The 20,665-nt window shown below is 43.3% G+C and overlaps 1 protein-coding gene across 1 annotated transcript in view; it reads left to right on the forward strand.

Moving 5' to 3' along the window:
- The first annotated feature begins 1,738 nt into the window (after nucleotides 1-1,738).
- The window catches only part of col12a1a (collagen, type XII, alpha 1a), a 45,862-nt gene continuing 26,935 nt past the window's right edge, over nucleotides 1,739-20,665 (forward strand). Inside the window, exons 1-22 of the mRNA XM_068751898.1 lie at nucleotides 1,739-1,808; nucleotides 5,569-5,685; nucleotides 5,790-5,933; nucleotides 6,322-6,375; nucleotides 7,141-7,404; nucleotides 7,535-7,699; nucleotides 7,868-8,041; nucleotides 8,223-8,513; nucleotides 8,637-9,239; nucleotides 9,854-10,132; nucleotides 10,214-10,489; nucleotides 10,585-10,857; nucleotides 14,698-14,967; nucleotides 15,881-16,147; nucleotides 16,348-16,540; nucleotides 16,633-16,754; nucleotides 18,109-18,258; nucleotides 18,345-18,464; nucleotides 18,556-18,720; nucleotides 18,830-18,976; nucleotides 19,157-19,296; nucleotides 20,043-20,172. Of these exons, the coding sequence (XP_068607999.1) occupies nucleotides 1,739-1,808; nucleotides 5,569-5,685; nucleotides 5,790-5,933; nucleotides 6,322-6,375; nucleotides 7,141-7,404; nucleotides 7,535-7,699; nucleotides 7,868-8,041; nucleotides 8,223-8,513; nucleotides 8,637-9,239; nucleotides 9,854-10,132; nucleotides 10,214-10,489; nucleotides 10,585-10,857; nucleotides 14,698-14,967; nucleotides 15,881-16,147; nucleotides 16,348-16,540; nucleotides 16,633-16,754; nucleotides 18,109-18,258; nucleotides 18,345-18,464; nucleotides 18,556-18,720; nucleotides 18,830-18,976; nucleotides 19,157-19,296; nucleotides 20,043-20,172 (4,414 nt within the window). The remainder of the gene's footprint in view (nucleotides 1,809-5,568; nucleotides 5,686-5,789; nucleotides 5,934-6,321; nucleotides 6,376-7,140; nucleotides 7,405-7,534; nucleotides 7,700-7,867; nucleotides 8,042-8,222; nucleotides 8,514-8,636; nucleotides 9,240-9,853; nucleotides 10,133-10,213; nucleotides 10,490-10,584; nucleotides 10,858-14,697; nucleotides 14,968-15,880; nucleotides 16,148-16,347; nucleotides 16,541-16,632; nucleotides 16,755-18,108; nucleotides 18,259-18,344; nucleotides 18,465-18,555; nucleotides 18,721-18,829; nucleotides 18,977-19,156; nucleotides 19,297-20,042; nucleotides 20,173-20,665) is intronic.

Here is a 20,665-nt window from a genome sequence, read left to right on the forward strand (position 1 = left end):
GTGAATGGAATTTGAATAAATTAACTTGACGAGGTTACTACTTTTGCGCACATCCACTCTTCCCATTGCGGCACTTCTGCGAGTCCCACTGGAAACTCGTTAAATCATCAGACCGAAAGAATGCAGTGATGGAAAAAAAAAAAAAAAGTAATTTCCTACCAGTAGATTTGACTTAGTGGGGGGGGGGGGGGGCATCTATCAAATGACGCAGAAGGAGATTCGTCAGGAGCCATTGATGGTAAACTGAGAGCTGGGGGACTGCCCTCCTATTAAGTAGGCGATGGTGGAAAGATTCTTCCCACTCGGAAAGAGGCTTTTCCTCCTTGGACATCAGCTGGCGGAGCTTCCAGTCCAGCCGCAGCTCCTGAAGGTTCTCTGACTTTACAGCGGAGGAGGCTTCAAGCAGCAGCTCTCTCATCTGGTCGCTTCATTCTCCGGGGGGGTCGATTGGGTGAGTAGACAGACTTCATGCCATGAGTTATTTAGATTTTTTCTGCAGTATGCATGCACGACATTTCACTAAATTTAGGAGTATATATTATCCTTTTTCATCGCACTCTGCGCTGTGTTGCGTAAATTCAATAATTTAATCGCTAAACTACATTAGAGTCGTTTCAAATGAATCATTGTTAACAAATTCACAAATGTAACTTTAGAAGATAAAAAGAAAAGATTACAATTTTTCAAAGTTTATGAATGACGCTAAATTGAATAGATTTGAATGGAGATCGAGCAGCAAGTCGCATACATTCAATCTGCGACTTGTTAATATATAGATGCATGTTTAGATTTTTTTAAATTAGCTTTTAACTAATTTGAATTCGATGAACCCATTGTGTCCCCGAGGCCAAGTGCGGAACTCCATCCCCTTATATACATGCAGTTTTCCAGCCTGTGCGCCAGGCGGGGCGCACAGCCCGTGAAACAGATGCCGAGCTGCAGGCTCTAGCTGTGATCCACCTCTTAAGAAAAGAAAAAAAAATGCAAACACTTACAAAGATATCATTGCAGTTAAATATAAATGCCATATTGTGTTTTTCTATTACTGAGTCTAAAGGAATTCAGTAAAAAAAAAAAAAAACCTCAACTCAAACTCAAGATTTGAGTTATAATATGTAATTTACAAAAAGGCAACCATGATGCACCATAATATTTACTACGGTTATTATAGCGCCACAGATTAAGGTCTATTAAAGTCACCCAAACCCCATTCCTGAAGTGCTCAAATGACTCAGAAGCCTGAAGCCTTGGAAGACTGAGCTGCAAAACAAAGCAGGAGAATCAGAACAGCCAGAGGGGGGATGATTTCACGATTAGCGATGGATCACACAGGTGAACATGTTGTAAATTGTCTTTTCACACTCTCCCGTCATTACATATTAAATCACTCAGAATTAATTACCCACCCCCAGGGTGTAAGTATCAATGGGAGGCAGCTAGGTGTGGCTGTTATCGTGTAAGGATCTCTAGCAAGAATTATTCTATAGGGGTTATAAAAAAAAAAATCCAGGAGAGCATGAATGTTCTGGAATCTTAATTTTAAAGTTTTTTTTTTTTTTTGTTAAAATCAAACACCGTCATTCTAACCATTTGAACACACCAATACATTCAGCATAGATTCACGCTCTGCATGTGGTGCCTTGTTGCACTGATGAAAATGAGCCGTCTTCAGCTTCAGCACACTTTCTGTCTTTGTCCTCAGACTGGTTGATGCGTTGCTGACCTTAAAGGGCCAATCATGAAGGCAGGGCTGTCATTGGCCATAGCTGCATTTGTTGCAGTTCTATTATCCTCCGCCGATGCTCAAGGTAAATGAGAGCACCTGGCCTCGCGCCACTCACACACACTATTCAGCCTGTCCCTGTCTCCTGCTTCTTTCTTTATTTGCCTCTACTGATTGTCTATTGCTGTAATCAGGCCTCTATTTTAATGCCTGTTTCATGAATCGCTACGTAGAAAATGGACTCTATTGTGTTGATAAGCTGAATAAAGTTATTTTTTGCTTCATGTGTATACTATCTGATTCTTACCTTTGGACTCCTGACAGAGTTCCTGGTTATTTCCTTTCTATTATCCTTCACTCGTAAGCATGTTGTGTCACTTTGAGCGAGACTTACTGTGAAGTTCAAATTCAGATCTCATTTACTTGCATTCAGGTTGCAATTTAGGTCTAAATAAAATAATTCTCGAACCATTTTCTCATTGAGAATTGGCACATATTATAAACCAAGCACAATAACGCTTCAATTACAGTTTCTCGTTAAATGCATTAAACAGCAGGACACAGGATAACAAAGTCACAGCTTGGCTACATGTTTCACAATAAATGTTTAAGTAAGACTGTTGCTATTATGTTTTCATGACAGTAAAACTCTGCACTTTTTTCCAATGCAGAACTTGGAAAATTGCTTAGTAATTAAGGCACTGACATCCTAAATGAAATATTTTAATTATTATGCTTTCTGCCCATTTTGGAATGGGAACTCTGACATTTGTAAATCAAGTGTGGCTCAACCAGTAATTAAATGCAATATTTTAAGGAACTGAATTTACTTGTAAAACAATATAAAGTAATAGTGCAATTAGTACAATTTGAAATGTGTGAAAGTTCAACTTAATTAAACATTAAAACCTTTAAGTAGTGCAGCCCATTGCGATGGACTATGCTTCAATGGAAGCCGCTGAAGTAAAGATTTTCACTTTATAGAAGCTGATTTGTGTCAGAAAGATTAAAGCTACAAGGAATAAAATGTAATTGTGTTTGTGTTTTAGCTGCAGTCATTTTTTTAGCCAACATGTTATCAGTCAATTACAAACTTGTAATTGACTGATAACATGGTCTCAAATGTTTGTGTTTTGACAGAAAATGACAAAGTAATTTTTAAAAATCCAACACTGAAAGCCTAAATAAGGGTAACATGGTATGGAAACCCTGCGACTTCTTCCTTTTGAAGGCTCTCTGGTCTATGGGAGAGGAGTCAGGCATCCACTGTCTCGTATCTCTGCTAACGGAATGGAAAGATGAAATTCGAGAAGAGCAAATTTAATCCTCAGACAGCACAAAGACAAAGAGCCTTTCTGGGGCTTCTTTGTGGGCATTTGTAAAAACGCTGAGTTTGCAATACATATGGAAAGTTAATATGCAGTAATGTTTAATGTCAGCACATGTTGTGGAATTACTTTGGCTTCTGTCCTGCCTCTTTTGGAGAGTTTGTGTTCTTTCCTCCTTTCCTCGCTCCTGGCAGCAGCTCGGGCCAGGAGGAGCTGTCTGGCTGGAGACTGAGGTTGCTAACAGAACAGTAGCCAGACTCTGGACCGCCGAGCCAAGGGTGTCTTTTATTAGGTCCTGATGGGACAGACATCCATAAGAGATAAGACAACAGTAAGAACTAAATATTTTAATAAGCCAACATGTTATTTTGATTGATTGTTATTTTATTTTTTTTAAAGCCAAAAAAAAAAAAAAACCCAGATGGTTGAAGAACTTGTAACAAACTGAAATGACGTTCATGTCATCTTGAATTGCATTGGGAGATGTGTTACACGTGCAAGTGAAGGCTTGCCAAAGCCATTTTTTTAATCTAAAAATGTCAAGCCAGGAATCTTCATCCAACTCCCCACTGTTACACAGCCACACACATGCACGTGCACACACACACTCTTCCATACCCCTTACCATGTGGTAGATGGAGATGAGTACTCGTGGAGAAATCGGTGGGAATGCAGTCCGTCGGGGCTCCTTGAATTGATGCGGCAGGTTGGTGATCCTCCAATCCCACTTTTGGAAAGATTTGGCGGGCTCCTGTGTGTTATCTGCCTGCGCATTCAGTGTGTCCCACACTATGACTTCCTCCTCGAAGTGCTATTTTACTATGATATTCATGCCTCTCATGGTTTCTGTTAATCTCACTAATCGCGTGGCATGCACCATGTGATGGAGACGCTTTACTCATGCTGCACAACCTGATGCACGCTGTCTTATTTTACATCGATGGTGGGCATGGTTCCACTCTGAAAGATGTACAACCACTACGGTATTTATTTTCTGTCCTCCATTTCGTCTTTCGTAGTCTCTCAAAATCTCAGTCGTTGAAAATTAACGTTCCAAAAATGCCATAACCCATGGCACTGCATGGCACATGACCAGAATCGAGATAATTATTTAATGACTAATGACATTAGGAAACAGGTTTAAAGCTAACTGTATGACCCTTTTTAAATTGCAAAATTCTGACAATTAACTCATTGAGTGCCAGCCATTTTCAACTCAGTTATATGCTGAGTGCCCCAGTTTTTGCACCATTTTCCTAATTTTCCAAGTCCCACAGAATATTCTTTACTATGACGATGCAAGCGCTGAACCTACCAAATAAAAGATTAATGTCTCTTCTTTCATCACAAAAAAAAGGTGTGTTCCTACCATATTTTGTTCCAGACTTATTTGCTATTGAAGAGAGGCAGATTTCAATGTCAGGGTTGGCAGTGAATGTTTGTCAATGGCACTCAAAGAGTTAAAAACTGGATGTAACCTTTCTGCATGAAAATTATGAATACTTAATAATAACTGACTTTTGCCAAGGAACCAAGAGGCTGTGTGAGAGAATATCATTTTAAAATGCGTTTGTCATCATCCCGTTTGTGTGGTCCCAACTTGTACATGGAAATTACCATCCAGTCAATCAAAGTTGTTGAGTCCAACAACTTTCTCATGTACATGATGCATGGCGCTGAGTCAAGCGTAAAGGCGTGCGGTCTTGTTCCATTAGATGCGTTTTTCCTGTATTCATGTTCACGTACGCAGCTTGCCTGAACAGGGAGAAATGTCGTTTTTGCCTTCTTGTGCATTACGCCGCCATTGAAAAAGTACACAAAGGTCTCTGTGACAAATTGTGTATTCTTTTTGAAAGGTTTGCAATGCTATATGCCACTTGTGAAAAGAGTTTCAACCAAAGTAAAAACAAAAAAAACCCCCAAAGCACTTTCCCGTCTTTGAAATATGTTTATATACAATGTATATATAACATATGGTGTTCAATTTTGTCACGAGCTGCTTCAGCAGCCACATTGCAACCTTGATTCCATTGTGTAATCGCTAACTCGTGAATGAATGAAGTGACAATTGCATTTTTTTTTGTAATTAGATCAACGCCATCAATGAAAGCTGTTTCGTACGTGGTTGGGCATGCACTGTAACGATTGCACTCAGCATGTGTTGGATGGTTCATTCATTGTTTGCACTTTGGTGGAGTTGCGTCGTGCACATGTTGCGTATGCCAGCGCTTGAGTTGCTGGCCAATTAGGCCGGAGCAATTCAAACAGATGCCATTTTGCTGCAGAAATGGCTTCTTGCACTTTTGTGTGATGTTGTGTCCTCGCAAATGGACGTCAGCGTTAATGTCTCCCCAACAACGAACGAGTCCACTTCAGCCTTGAAGTGTTTGATGTTGGGATCAATGTGAATGCTTGAACGTGAAGTGCTGCACTTTTGATTTGATCAGACATATAAGCACCTTTTCCCTTACGTTCCGAGGCATCGTGATCTCACTTTGTTTCGCTTCTGATTTGCAGTGGAACCCCCTTCAGACTTGAACTTTAAAATTCTAAATGAAAACTCGGTGGAAATGTCATGGGCGAGACCCTCGTCAAGGATAGAGGGCTTCAGAATACAAGTCATATCAGATGCAGGTCAGTGTGAATTCAGCGCTTGATATGTCGCCCGATAGACAAACGCGTATTGCATCACACACACAGTGCACCCTAACAGTTCTTTTGTTGTTACATTTTACTAGATGAGCCAGTCAGAGAATTTACCCTTGATGCTTACACCACTACAACCTCAATCACTAACCTGACCCCAGACTTGGACTATTCAGTGTCCATAAACTCCTATGACGGGTCAGAGGAGAGCATTCCCATCTTTGGACAACTGACCAGTAAGTACATATTGTATTATGCCATGTGTAAAAATACTAAAGGTACATTTGGTTCAGAAATGAAAGTTTCTCTTTGCGTGTCATTCATAATGTATGTGAATAATGGTGTCGCATCAGCATTAACTTACAAGAGAAGTGATCTGTGACGTCGACAATACATCCGGACAGCCAGTTATATGCACATTAAACACAGAAATCCCGGGAGAAGTCTCACCCGCTTGCTGATCCTTGAATAAGTCAGCATAAAGATCTGTTTGTGTGCTCGCGGTTCTGACCCTGTCAACCAGCTTTTATGTGTATTTTCCGACGTGAAAAAAAGACCACGAAGAGGCAGCAGCAGCGGTGGTGGCTTGTGGTGCTAATTTACCAAGTCTTTCCTGTGTTTCAGTCCAGTCCAGTAACACCAGCGAACGAGTCAGGAGACCAACGTCAGATGCAATCAGTGAGTATGTTTACACTGGTGTCAGCCAACATCTGAGCACGCTTATGTCCTCCATATTGCTGACCAGCTTTTTAATGTACCATTTCCCCTTCCTGACTGTCTTCTAAATGTATGCCCATGGAACTACTTAGTCAAGCTGAGATTTTTTCTTTTAACCTTGTTTTGGTTGTCAGCGGGTAGACAGGGATCCAGCAGCAAAATGGGAAGACATACATCTCCTTAGAATAGCTGATGAGATGGGTGCAACGGAATTAGTCAGTGAAACCAGGAAGAATGGGCGAATCCCATTCACATGGGGTCTGCCAATTATTTGAGTATAGTCAGAGAATTTCATCTATGACTTTAAGCCCCATAGGATTTGAAGTGATCATTCCATGTGGAACTTCTGCTAAATGTTTAGTCTGTAAAGGCGCATATTGCCTGTGTCTGCTGGAATGATTATAGCAACCCACTATTTGGCACTGGTTGATATTTCCTTGGATGTCAGCATGAATGTCTGTGATTCATCCAACTTACTGTCAGAGGTTTTATTTTTATTCAGTCAGACAGAGGAGGGGGGGGGGGGAATAAAAAGGTCCCAGTGAAATAATATTGTTCTAATACCATGCTACTGCTGTAAGTGTAATGGCATATTTCTGGCACTGCATGTTTCAGTTTTTTTTTTTGCTGATCACTGCCCTGAGGTAAAGCTTAATCTTAACAATCCAATTCATTAAACACGTTGCATGGTGAAGTGACTCCCATTTCTCAAAATTCCTTGCCCAGAATGTTCGGTCAGCGCAGTAGCAGACTTGGTTTTCCTGGTGGATGGCTCATGGAGTGTGGGGAGAGAAAACTTTAAGCACATTCGCAGTTTCATCAGCTCCCTGGCAGGAGCGTTTGACATTGGCGAGGATAAGACCCGGGTGGCCGTGGCTCAATACAGTTCAGATACCCGCACAGAATTCCCCCTCACCCGTTACACCAGGAGAGGAGAGTTGTTACAAGCCATCAACACCCTGCCCTACAAAGGAGGGAACACCATGACAGGTAAGATGTTTGTCGCAGGATGAAGCCCTGGAAATCTCAATATTACCTGAAGGTTGTTTAATTTGATGTGATGATATTAAGAATGCAAGAGTGCAAGAAATAAATAACATCGTTACATGTTGGTCTTCAGGCGATGCCATAGATTACCTCCTGAAAAACCTCTTTACGGAGCCAGCTGGATCCAGGAAAGCTTTCCCTAAGGTAGCCATGATCATCACTGATGGAAAATCCCAGGACCCAGTGGAGGAGCATGCTAAAAGGCTTAGGAACATTGGAGTGGAAATATTTGTTCTAGGTATGGTTTGTTGAATTGAGCCTTGAGAAAATCTGCCTGTTGTTGGAAGCCATTTGATTTTCCACTGATTGTAATATACATATTTGATATCCACCACATCTGTCATACAGCCATTGAGTAAAAAAAAAAAAAGAGCTGATGTTGTTGCGCTTCACATGTTCCCCTCAGGTATCAAAGGAGCAGATGAGGACGAGTTAAGGGAAATAGCTTCCACACCTCACGACAAACATGTGTACAATGTTCCCAACTTTGATTTGATCCAAGATGTCCAGAAAAGGATCATCAGAGAAGTGTGCTCTGGTGTTGATGAGCAGCTCAGCTCCCTGGTCAGCGGCGAAGAAAGTACGTTAAAAGAGCTTTGTCTAAGTCGTTGCATCATATTTGTTTTCTTGTCTACATTCAAACACAAAATGGTCATAAAAGGAAACACTGTCATTGTTAAGACAAAGCGCAACACACCTTTCGATGGTGAACACATCTCAGAAGCCCATATAATACCACCTTTCGTGCTTTTTCTCCACAGTGGTGGAGTCGGCCTCCAACCTGCAGGTCACAGAAATTGCATCCAAGTCAATGAGGGTGACATGGAACGCTGCCCTGGGTGATATTACAGGCTACAAGATCACCCTCGTTCCCATGCTGCCTGGAATGAAACGCCAAGAGCTGTACATGGGGGGTACCCAAACCTCCATCAATGTCCGTGACCTTTCCCCCGAGACTGAGTATGAGATCAGCCTCTACGCCCTGAAAGGTCTGACTCCCAGTGAGCCCATAATGGCGATGGAGAAGACCCAGCCTGTCAAGGTGTCAACAGGTGATATGATTCATTTTACATAACGTGTCATCCATATAGTCAAACCTCTCAGTTGTAAATTTGTGCCGACATGGAGGCCATTCAAGCCCTTTGATTAACTTATTGTGTCTTCTCTGTTTCTAGAGTGCTCTCTGGGAGTGGATGTGCAGGCTGATGTGGTCTTATTGGTTGACGGCTCATACAGCATTGGATTACAAAACTTTGCTAAAGTCCGGGCCTTCCTGGAGATCCTGGTCAATTCTTTTGACATCGGGCCTCGCAAGATCCAGCTTAGCTTGGTCCAGTACAGCCGCGATCCACACACAGAGTTTTCCCTCAACACTCACCATGACATTAACGCTGTTGTCAAGGCTGTACGAACGTTCCCTTACCGTGGAGGCTCTACTAACACTGGCAAGGCCATGAAATATGTCAAGGATAAGATCTATATCTCTGCCCGTGGAGCAAGGCCGAATGTTCCCCGGGTTATGGTCCTGATCACAGATGGGAAATCATCCGACTCGTTCAAGGATGCAGCAACCAGCCTGAGGAATATCGATGTGGAGATCTTTGCTGTTGGTGTGAAGGATGCAGTGAGGTCAGAGCTGGAGGCCATTGCCAACATGCCATCTGAAAATCACGTCTTTGAGGTAGAAGACTTTGATGCTTTCCAGAGGATTTCGAAGGAGCTGACTCAGTCCATCTGTCTGAGGATTGAACAAGAACTTCTCAACATCAAAAAGAGGAGTAAGTAGGAAGATAGACTATCAAAGCCCATGAATTATGACCGGGAGTCTAAACACATTACTCGCCCATATTTTCTTGACTTACCGTTTCATTTAACTCTGTATGTGTCTTTGGTTCAGACTTCAGAGTAAAGGTAATGGCAAACTGACACAAACAAACAGAATGCAACTCATTCAACCATAATATACCAGTAAACACACCACCAACACCATTCTGAAAAGACGACAATAATCGGAACAATAATGTTGTTGTAAAGGCCACCCCGGTGCTACGCTGTTCCACCCAGTGGTAGAATGACATGACACCAGACAGGGTGCTTATCAACACGGAAGTGTTGCAATCCCAAAAAGGCACACCACTTAGTCAGGCTAGCATTTCCAGGCTTGGCAACTTGTTTTAGATTTATTTTAGCTTTGTTGGCAGCTTAGCTTTTCATTACTGCCAACAAACGGAGGTGGTAATCTTCACGAGCGAAGAAAGAAGCAAAGCACAGCAAAAGTAACCTCATAAATGTCACAGATTTACGCTATAATATGATCATGGCTGCACTAATTAGCAATTTTCAAAAAATATTTGGCCCTTTAATTGGCATTTACAAGAACTCCTGTTTTCAGGTCTACTTCCACCGACTGATCTGGAGTTCTCTGAGATTACCTCCAGAAGCTTCCGCACCACCTGGATTGCTCCTACCACCTACGTCATGTCATACCTGGTCCGTTTCCGCAAAGCCGAAGACATCACCGGGGACTACATTTCCTTAGCCGTACCTGGCGACACGACCACAGCCGTTCTGCCCCACCTGTTCCCACTCACTCCTTATGAGGTGAACGTCTTTGCTCAGTACGAAAAAGGAGACAGTTTCCCTTTAACTGGTGAAGAAACCACGCTAGAGGGTAAGAGGGACTTACTCAAATGCTGTTAAAGTGATTTGAAAAGAACATTAAGATTTAAAAATTTTTTTTTTTCCTTTTCAGAGACGGGGACTGTGCGAAATCTACGGGTTACAGAGGAGACCACCGACAGTTTCAGGGTGTCATGGCAAGCCGCTCCGGGTTTGGTGATCAGGTATCGCCTGTCTTACGTCCCACTGAGCGGTGCTGGGGAAACGCTATATGCCCATACCACTGGACCGGAGACTACAATAGTGCTCCAGGAGCTTTTCCCCATTACAACCTACCGCGTGTCTGTGTCTCCTGAGTATTTGACAGGCGTAGGGGATGCGATGCAAACAGACGGGACCACTAAGGAAGGTAAGTCAACAAAAAATAGTTGGCTATTTCTTCTACAGGAAATGGAAAGCTATGACAAAACTAATGGCTTTGGCACGATTTTCGCTTACTTTAAGTGCGTGGCTCTCCTCGTGATCTTCGCGTCTATGATGAGACCATTTCTACAATGAACGTGGCATGGCAGGCTGCTCCTGGAAATGTCCTTGAGTACTTCATCGTCTACAAACCCGCCGAGGGCGGTGAGAGAGGAGAGATATCCGTAAATGGAGAGACCACCCAGACTGTGTTGACGAACCTCCAACCATCGACTGACTATGAGCTGTTTGTTACTGCTCGCTATTCTTCCGGTGTGGGCGACACTCTTATTGGCACTGGAACTACGTTAGAAGGTAAGGGAAGTAGCCTTGCTAATGCACCAATTTAAAATCCTGCAAGACTTTTCAATACCCAGCATGTGACAGAAATGTGAAACTACTGATATTTCATTGGTTGTCTCCCCTTCAAGAATAAAGAATCTGGTATTTCTCACAGACATTCTAATGAGAATTAAGAAAGTTGGACGATTATGTGGGCTGCAATTCTAGAAGGCAAAGACAGGACTGTGGTATTTGAATTCATTCTTTCATTCAAAGTGGAAATGGGTGTGGTCAACTTGTAAAACTTATGAAACAACGTGGAACCATATGCCTGCCTGGTGTTTGATAGTGTGAGACAATGCATTGTAGGGAGAATAGTTGATCATCATGGTAAATATGCTATTTTATTTATTGGGAAATCAGGAATTGGTGACTGGGGACAGTGTCTTTGCTTTATTTATGGGTTAATTGCAGGGGGTCTTTGTTTGAACATCTTTTTCCTGTTTATAGATGCCAGTACAGACGTTTTTGTCACAGTGTGAAAGAGGGATTGCTGTAGTCTCAAACCACAGGAGAGGAAGTTGAAGAGATCTGTGTTGAGATGGGGGGGGGGTTGTCTTAACTCTATGTGGGTATTCAAGCCCACAATATTGCTGGTTTTCAGTTTGATTCACTTATGGTTTCAAAACCAGTATCCTATGTGTGTTTGAAGTGCCTTGCTGAGTATTTAATTCTAATGCGGAGTTAGTAAAATAAAATGACCCATTTAATATGGTAACACTTTCTTTCATTTGATTTTTTTCTTTTTTCTTTAATGATGTCTGTGCTCAGCTCAGTTCAGCTGAAACGCTCCTAACTCAGAGCACTTTGAATTCACAGACATATCAGAACTATTCTATTCATCATCTCCTCTATAACATCAGTAGCAAGAACCCCTTTGCTGGGTGCGTTGTATTCAGAAAGGACATTCCTTGCAGTGCTGTATGGACCTGAGTTCTTTGGTGATTAAGAGGACTTTTATGAATTAACAAAGTTTGCATTCAAAAGGGGGATTATTGTATTGCTGTGTTTATCTGGCGAGTCCAGGAGTTTGTTTGCCTTTATATTTCCTCTGTTCCCAGGGTTTGGTTATGTTTATAGTTTCTCCAAGTCAAATGTATGCTGTCACGTACACCCCCACACAGAAAAAAGCTCCATGACCATGCACTTTGTTTGGCCAGCTCTACCATGACGTCAGCAAGCCGTAACACTGATCTCATTGTTTTGAGTGCCACTCACTTTGACCCTCCCTGTGAAGTCCATGTGGGCTTCCACAAAGCCATTCCTTGTGGCTATATAGCAGTGGATGCTGGGCCAGTGCAGTAGCCTCAGAGCGGGACAGAATGAAAACCTCCTGGGATGACTCGGAGGGAGTACAGGTGTCATAGCGAATGCTTAGATGAACATCCCAAATGTGCATAATATACATAAACATGTCAAAAATTATTTACTTAAGAAGGGGGATTTTTCAAATGAAAGATGCTGGACTAAGACGCCTTGAAGCGTGTACGAGCTGTCTGTGTGGTCACAGAGAGAAGTCTGTTCATCTAAAGGGTGGGGCGAGAACAAGCATAGGCAAAGTGAGAATGGCTAGAGAAAAGAAAAGCTGACCTGAATGGCCCGGTGTGAAAATGCTTCACCATTACTGGGTGGTTATTCATTCAGCCCCTGCATGAGAGCAAATGTTTTTACATGTTCCAGGGGCATTGTTCTTGCTTTCTATAATATGCAGGGCTGCACAGCGCAAAGGTGAAGCTCAGGCATCTTGGTTTTATTTCCTCTCATGTCTTTTGGAACTTTTAGTGATTTCCGGGCTGTTGCCAGATAATTTCTTTTCCTCTACCCATCTCCAAGGTCCTCTTGGCTTAAAAGGACTGAGCCAAGCAACTTTGGCAAATAGAAGGCTATATGTTCATGGCTGAGATGAATGGCCTCAGTGTAATGAGAGGTGTGCGCATGCTGAAAGGACAACTGGAAGAACAATGTATTTCCTGCAGTGATTTGGGAAGAGTTTACAGAAAGAGAAAAGACTAAATAAGAGCGCACAGAGATCGAGGTTGAGCTCAATACACAGCCGTCCAACGCCAACATCCAACCGTCACACAAAATCATTGGGACTTGTCTTCAGATAATCTATTTATCTGTGCATTTTGATGCTTTGCTTATGAATTGCCGTCTTAAGTGGAGCCACTCAGAATGTCGAGCTTTTGAATGTTTTTTGGCTGCAGATGTAACAGTCGTGTCAGTACAGGCCCCCGCAGGGGGAATCTCTCAGACTGTTACGGCATGCAGACTTTGAGCAGGCGAGGATTCAGTGGGAGTTTTGCGATCTTATTTAAAGGTGCCTTAGTTTGAGGGCACGCCTCTTCTTGAAAGGTCAGTGTGGGACAGGGTTGAGAGAGAAAACTAATATAAAGAAATACAGAATGTTCTCATTCGCGTCAAATGGCATGACTGCTAGTATAGACACCTTAAATAGGAACCAATGTATGAGCCCTATTTGGGTCATTTGTAGCTGCTCATAGCCAATAATAAAATAGAAAACTGATGGCGACTGCATTCTTATTGTGTAAACACAGATATGACATGTGCATGCGATCAGTTGCTCGGTCTGTGTGCCATGTGTTTCGTGTGCGTGTTTTTTGTGCTCCCTTCTCTTACGCTTGTCTGCAGAAGTCATTATACCGCCATCCTTTTGACCTCGGTTCACAGAAAGCAGGAAACGTCAGTCCAGTTTATCCTTTGCGTCTGGCTAAGGCAACACGCCTTGATAGAAGGATCCAAGCGCGTCACACAATGTTCTCTTTGTCTGAAAGGCGCCATTAGTTTGTCGTTGCGGCCGCTCATGTCAGGCCCCTGCTGTCAAGGTGTGCAGAGCACGAAGATTCATGCGGTTTTCGGCTGCACAGCTGCTGAATATTACCAAATGATCACACAGTGCACTTTTGGTAGATTTGTGGCGCTTTCCTTCTTAGCAGTTGGCTTTTATTTCATGAAAGCTCATTTTGGTGAGGCTTTGTGAACGAGCTTTAGGAGCCCACCCAGCTGCGCCGCTCTTTGTCTGTGATGATATCGTCGTTATATGCTGCCGTGTTGGAGCTGAGGGGCCTGACTTGGAACATCGATCAGGACGTGTGCACGGCAGACAGTCAGACCGGACTGCTGAGGAATGTTATATCGACACGGGCAGCACCTCTCAGCGACGCATGTGCCGGCTGCTCGGCACAAAAACGCACCGCACATTCCCTCCGCTCTATTTCTAAGCCTTTCTCTCCCCCCCCCCATGCTCGCTCGAAAAAAGATTTGATTGACAGAGGGAAAGGGAGAGCGCAACATCTGCAATTGTAGCAAATGCCGTCTCGTGGCTCGTGTTTCCGCTGCTTCGATGGAAAATTAAAGTGCTGTCCAGAGAGGCGTTGAGAATATGTGATCTCTGATTAGTTTTGCAGAACTTTTTCCAGCAAATCTATGATTCTGAAGGGAGAAAATCCGGTTGGCTCTGAAGCATCCTGAGGGACTAAAGTAGAGACGAAAGAAACACTTTTTTTTTGTGTGATTTATTTCTGTGGCTCTTTGTATTGTCCGTTCTGCGTCTCACTCACTTCCTTAAACCTCCATATCTGTATTAAAGTGCATCATCAGCTGGACAAAGACGTCACCAGGCTCGAGGTCTTTAAGCGTTTTTGATACCATCGTACTAAACTGACCGTCTTGATCAGAGCGGATCATAACAAAGAAATATAACGCTAATTCGCCATTGCTATGTCCATTACGCACAGATTGGCGTAACGCTCCTAATGCGTTCCTTGTCCATCTCTATTTATTCCTCTTCAGAGCTTGGCTCACCCAGAGACCTGCGGACCAGAGACGTCACTGAAACCAGCTTCGCTGTGAATTGGGTCGCGGCCCCGGGTAACGTTCGTCGCTACCGGATCGCATGGAAATCTCGGTTTTCTGAGGAGGCCGGGGAAAAGACAATACCAGGAGACATCACAGACACGGTTTTGGAGGGTCTCACCCCTGAGACGCGCTACCAGGTGTCTGTGTTTGCTGGTTATGGACGTGGAGAGGGACAACCACTGGATGGAGAGGAGACCACAGACAGTAAGTTTCTCTTGCTGCTCGAGCTCCTCCACCAAACAATTATCCCTTAAATGTTCTGCCGCTCTTAATTTTGTTTTTGCTTCTCTGCTGTTGTTGTCATTCTTATTTCTTCCTCTTCCAAGGTCTGCATGCTTGTTTTTTTTAATGTCCTGTCCTGATGTTGCCCAGAAAATGTGAAGTCAAGGTTAAGTTTATTGTAAATGTATGACCAGAAAAGACATAAAAGCTCTACGAGCACAAAGGGACAGTAGACCTTTTATTTTTCTGTTAGGAAGATCATTTTTAATAGCAAGAATGCAGGTTTAGACATTCTTTCCATAAACACATCATTAATATTTTATTGTCCGGGGAAATAAAGAAATGTGGCATATACTTGTGTACAAAGTGAGAGCAAATATTCAATTTGCTGTTTTCCTCGATCAGTTTTTTCCCATCTTTTCTTTTTTTTCCCCCCTTCGCTTTCCTCGTGTCTCTTCAGATTCAGCTCCCTAAGAATGTCAGAATATTTTCCACACCTTTGCTTTACAGATGATTCACACTTGCCTTTCCTGCTCTCAAAATAAGACATTCTTTATAGATGAGCTCCCAAAACCAACAACGAAACGCGATCGAGCATGTAAATGTGGGGCCTGTTTAATGCATGCTGCTGAATAATCAGAAGAAACATTCTGGCGGCTTTTTAGCCACACGCATGTGGAAACTGGGCAGATATTCTCAAGAAGGACTGGAAGGTAGCCAAGCAGGCTCCTGCTTAGTCAACTTACCAGCAGAAACGCCATGCTGCTTGTATTTCCAATGGTATACTGGAAACATAGGCATTTAGCACAGATCTGAACTCAGCCCAAAATCTACATTATCCCCTCAAACCCTCCATTCATCATTTCTCCCCCCTCCCCCTTTTCATTACTTCCAGTCTCGGCTGCCGGCAGATCAATTGATGTCGCCGAGGAGACGGATAAGAGCATGAAGGTGGAGTGGCAACCGGCACCTGGAAATGTACTTAACTACCGTGTTACCTACAAGCCAAAGTCAGGAGGCCGTCAGTTGGCCGCCAAGGTGCCCGGTGGCGGCACCTCCACTGTGTTGAGACGCCTCACCCCGGTCACGACCTACGATATCACCGTCCTGCCGGTCTACCGCTGGGGAGAAGGCAGAGCCAGACAGGGAGAAGGAACAACACGTATGTTCTATCACTCTCCACACCAAAATGTGATTACACCCATATCGTAATCGTACGCTGCAGTGCAAATCACTGAAAGCAGTAATTCAATGTGTCTTTACTTCACCTTAATTATGGAGTGCTGCAAGCTTTTCAATATTTTGACCCTTTACCAGTCACTGTGATCACGTGTCCCTCCCGTTTGTCCCCGCGCCCTACAGTGTCAACTTACAAAGGTCCTCGGAACCTCCAGACTTCGGAGCCTTCCAGGACAAGTTTCCGTGTAACCTGGGATCATGCTCCTGGCGATGTTAAGGGCTACAAAGTCACGTTCCATCCTGTGGGGGAGGACATTGACCTGGGACAACTTCTGGTTGGCCCTTATGACAACACCGTGGTCCTGGAAGAGCTGAGGTGTGTCTTTGTGCTGGTCATGTATACTTGAACAACATTCTCTACTTAGATTATGTAAACAGATGAAAAATGATGTTTTTCTTCTTCTGCAGAGCCGGTACCAAATACACAGTGAGTGTTTTTGGTATGTTTGACGGAGGGCAGAGTATGCCATTGGATGGAGAGGAGAAAACCACTCTCTCTGATGAACCTGATATTACTTTTGTGCCAACAGGTGAAGTAAAACCCTTTTTTTTCAAATACTACAACATCTAAGGAATGACGTAGAAATTATTTTTCATGCTAAAACTAACGAGAACATGGACAATCCAAGTCCCATAAAAGTCAAAGAGTTCCTTTGAATACCTCTCCTCAAAGCTGAGTGTCCCACAAAAATAACAAACGTAATGGCCGTTCCATCTGCCTGCTTGCTTTCTTCATTCGGTCACTTTGGCTTCCGTTTTTTATTTATTTATTTTAATTCATTTCCAGTCCAAGTACAGCCAGGGAAGATTTGAGACATAAGCATAGAATCCATTTGCAGTTTTTTATACTACCTTGTGAGTCAGAGGCCTCAAGTGTGAGCAGAAGAGAAGTGTTTTTCCTGAAAGCATCTGAAAAGGGAAGTTTGACCCCCCCTCATATGCAAGTTCTGTCCTAATAAGGAGGCAGCTTTGGGAAGATAAAACAGCCGACATGAGGAGATCTCACTCTCCCCATTTGCTGGCTACCGGTCGGTTTTCAACAAATCTCAAAGAAAGATGTAATCTGGATTAACATTCTCTTTTATTTTGTTTGCTTTTTGTTTGCAAAGAGTCCTGCTGACTCCATCTCAGGCCACAAAGAGTCTTATAAAATCTCAGATGTTTTTTTTCTCCCCTCATGCTATTGTGCCCCCTTTTTATTTGCCTTTCCTCCCTTGCTATCGACTGATGTTAAACAGCTGGCTGTCACGGGAGTCTTTGTGCATTTTGTGTGAGCGAATCAATTTACAAGTCGCATCTGTAACCTGTTTTCAGTTTGCAGACGTTGCAGCAGCTATTGCAACATCTGCAGCCCTCTTTTAGGTGCAGGGGGGGGATCAGATGCCTTCCCGGTCGTCACAAAGGTGTTTGGAAAACAGCATCTGCATTTTACCCTGCTGGAGGGGGTACTGTGATCTCTCCAGTGGTGGGCGGGGGGCCTCTAATATGTCCCAGGCCACTGTTGGGCGTTCTTCCTGGAGTTGCCTTTGGGAATAACTCGCGGATCCAACTGCCAAAACAAATTGAAATGCCAGAAGATGAGATGATAACGATTACAACACCTGGATAATAAAAATGTATATAATAAGAATTAAAAAGATGGAATGTTTTACTACTTTCTGTTGTTGTTTGACACCAAGATTGATGTGATTTGTTTGGTTCAATGCCAATTTATTATTTCTTTTTTACTATTTAATTCTTCTCTTTCTTCCCTTTCACACCTCTTTCACCCCACATACCATTTTGTACACATGGCCGCTAAGCATTTGATTCTCCTTTGTATATATATATAGCATTTTAAACGTTCAACTTTGTCCAATTGACACACTGTCACGCTGCTCTCAGATGTGGTGTGCAAGACCAATGCACAGGCTGACATTGTACTGCTGGTGGACGGCTCCTGGAGCATCGGACGCCTCAACTTTAAGACCATTCGTGCCTTCATTGCCCGGATGGTTGGAGTCTTTGAAATTAGTCCTGATAGGGTCCAAATTGGTGGGTTTTGCCTAAATGGTTATGACGAATACAACTAAAAGAAGCTGCCTTGCACTGATGCAATAAATGCTCTTTGGTGTCTTCAGGTCTTGCGCAGTACAGTGGAGACCCAAAGACCGAATGGCACTTGGACGCTCATCCAACCCGGGAATCTCTCCTGGATGCTGTGATCAACCTGCCATACAAAGGAGGAAACACCATGACTGGTGCCTTAATCTAATTTGTATTTCCTGGAAACGGTGGTACTTTTGCTTCAGTGGGCGTCGTAGCAAATGAACGTTGATGACTTCGTTGCAGGTCTGGCGTTGAACTACCTCCTTCAGAACAATTTCAAAGAGAACGTTGGGATGCGGCCCAATGCTCGAAAGATCGGCGTACTGATCACTGACGGCAAATCTCAGGATGATGTCGTAGTCAACTCTCAGGGCCTGCGAGATCAGGGCATTGAGCTCTATGCTATTGGTAAGCAAACAACTGGGTCTGTCACCTTTGTCCAATTCCAAACGAATGAAGTCAAACTGCTTTGTGTAGCAAAGTGCGAACGACTCCTGCCTTCATTGTCGGTGCTCAGGTGTGAAGAACGCTGACGAGAACGAGTTGAGGTCCATCGCCACGGACCCTGACAGTATTCACATGTACAACGTGGCTGACTTCTCCTTCCTTTTGGACATCGTCGACGGCCTCACTGACAACCTCTGCAACAGCGTCAAGGGACCAGGTATAAATACAGATGGAGGCTTTACACTGTATATTCAACTGAATATCTAAAAACCACGTCATCTTTGTTACTATATTTATTTCTAAATGAAAGATTCTTAGATGAATTGACCCTTTAAATATGATGTTTATTGTGATGGCCAGCACCTTCAATGTCTTTTCATGCCTCCCCCCTGTTTAGGAACTATACCTGACTCCCCCACCAAGCTGGTGACATCTGACGTGACCCACCACTCCTTCCGAGTCACCTGGACTGCCCCAGACGAGCCGGTGGACAAGTACCGTGTGGAGTACGTGACTGTGTCTGGAAGCCCTCAACAGGTATACCTGCCACACAGCCACCACTAACTGGGTCTGCACCAGCGTGTAGTGCAGTCAGTGTAGCTCAGCCCCTCCTGAGGGTACAGAGAGCTACGCTGGTCTCTACGTGACCTGATCCAAAGTTTACGAGACTAATGAGTTCCTCCGTTTAAGCCCCAGTTGGCAGGCTCCCGTTTGTGTTGGCTGGGCGTTGTTTGGGAGTGTGTGATGACATGAAAGTGAAAACTCAGCTCTCATTTTTGAGGATTAGAAAGAAAATAATATTAGCTTCATGACTAATATCTCAAATGACCGGCACGGTCCTCCTACCAGATGTGTAACACTGGAGCCAGCCAGCAGATGCACAATAGCCAACTCGCAAGCTGATTGGTTAATGCCAGAATAATTCTGGAGAATTTATATTTCTAATTCACTTTAATGCTACAGGTGCCCACAACTGTTTGCTCTGAAGGCCTGAGGGCAGATTTCGAAACCCCTTGGCAACACATGATGGCTAAATATGAGGGGATGAAAAACTTTAACACAAAGACCAGCCTTCCAAATCTCAACCTGAGGCTGGAAGCACATGCTTAACATTTTGTCATATCAAACTGAGGAATAAATGTATTAACACATGTGTAAATGACAGACTTTTGAGAAAGTATAAAAACATTCTAAATTCGTCAAATAAAGTATTTTGTTCTGAAAACTCTGCAAAAAGTAACTACTGCAGCTTTAATCTTATGAGTTTCCCCCCTCTCCGTTAGGTGATGGTGGGCGGTACCGAAAACACCGTGGTTCTCCAGGGCCTCAACCCCCTGACCGAGTACGTGGTCAGCGTCTACTCTGTGGTGGGGGAGGACACCAGCGAGCCTCTCGAAGGCACTGAGACAACACGTATGTCTTCCGTTTCCGTCTCTGACACAAATATAGGCCTGTGAAATTTGACGGCCGTCTATAAAAGAGCCATACATGGTAAAAGTTGTCAGTAAGAATGTAAACTATAGCATAAACTAAACTTGCTGAAAGAAACCTGTGCTAAATTAGAGACTTTCCCCACTTTGTGAAACCCAAATAAAAGTCGAGGATGTCAAAGTTGTCAAACAACAACTGTTTAAATTTCAGTGGGCTCTAGCTGGCGCACTCACGGACCTCCACCCATTAGTTTTATGAACAGTAACTCTTTATGTTAACCTCCATTACTGATGCTCTCTGGCTCGGTTGTAGCACACCAGTGCCCGCCGTTCATTCTAAGAATGTGTATTTATCTTTGGTTTAATTTATAAAGTCATTTTTGGCCGGGAAAAATTGCAATAATTCTTAATTAGAAGCAAATTTAAAGGAAGTTTATATGATAACATCTGACGTCTTTTTATGGTTATTTTATAAT

The sequence above is a fragment of the Brachionichthys hirsutus genome, chromosome 18, assembly GCF_040956055.1.
Source record: "Brachionichthys hirsutus isolate HB-005 chromosome 18, CSIRO-AGI_Bhir_v1, whole genome shotgun sequence".
NCBI lineage: Eukaryota > Metazoa > Chordata > Actinopteri > Lophiiformes > Brachionichthyidae > Brachionichthys > Brachionichthys hirsutus.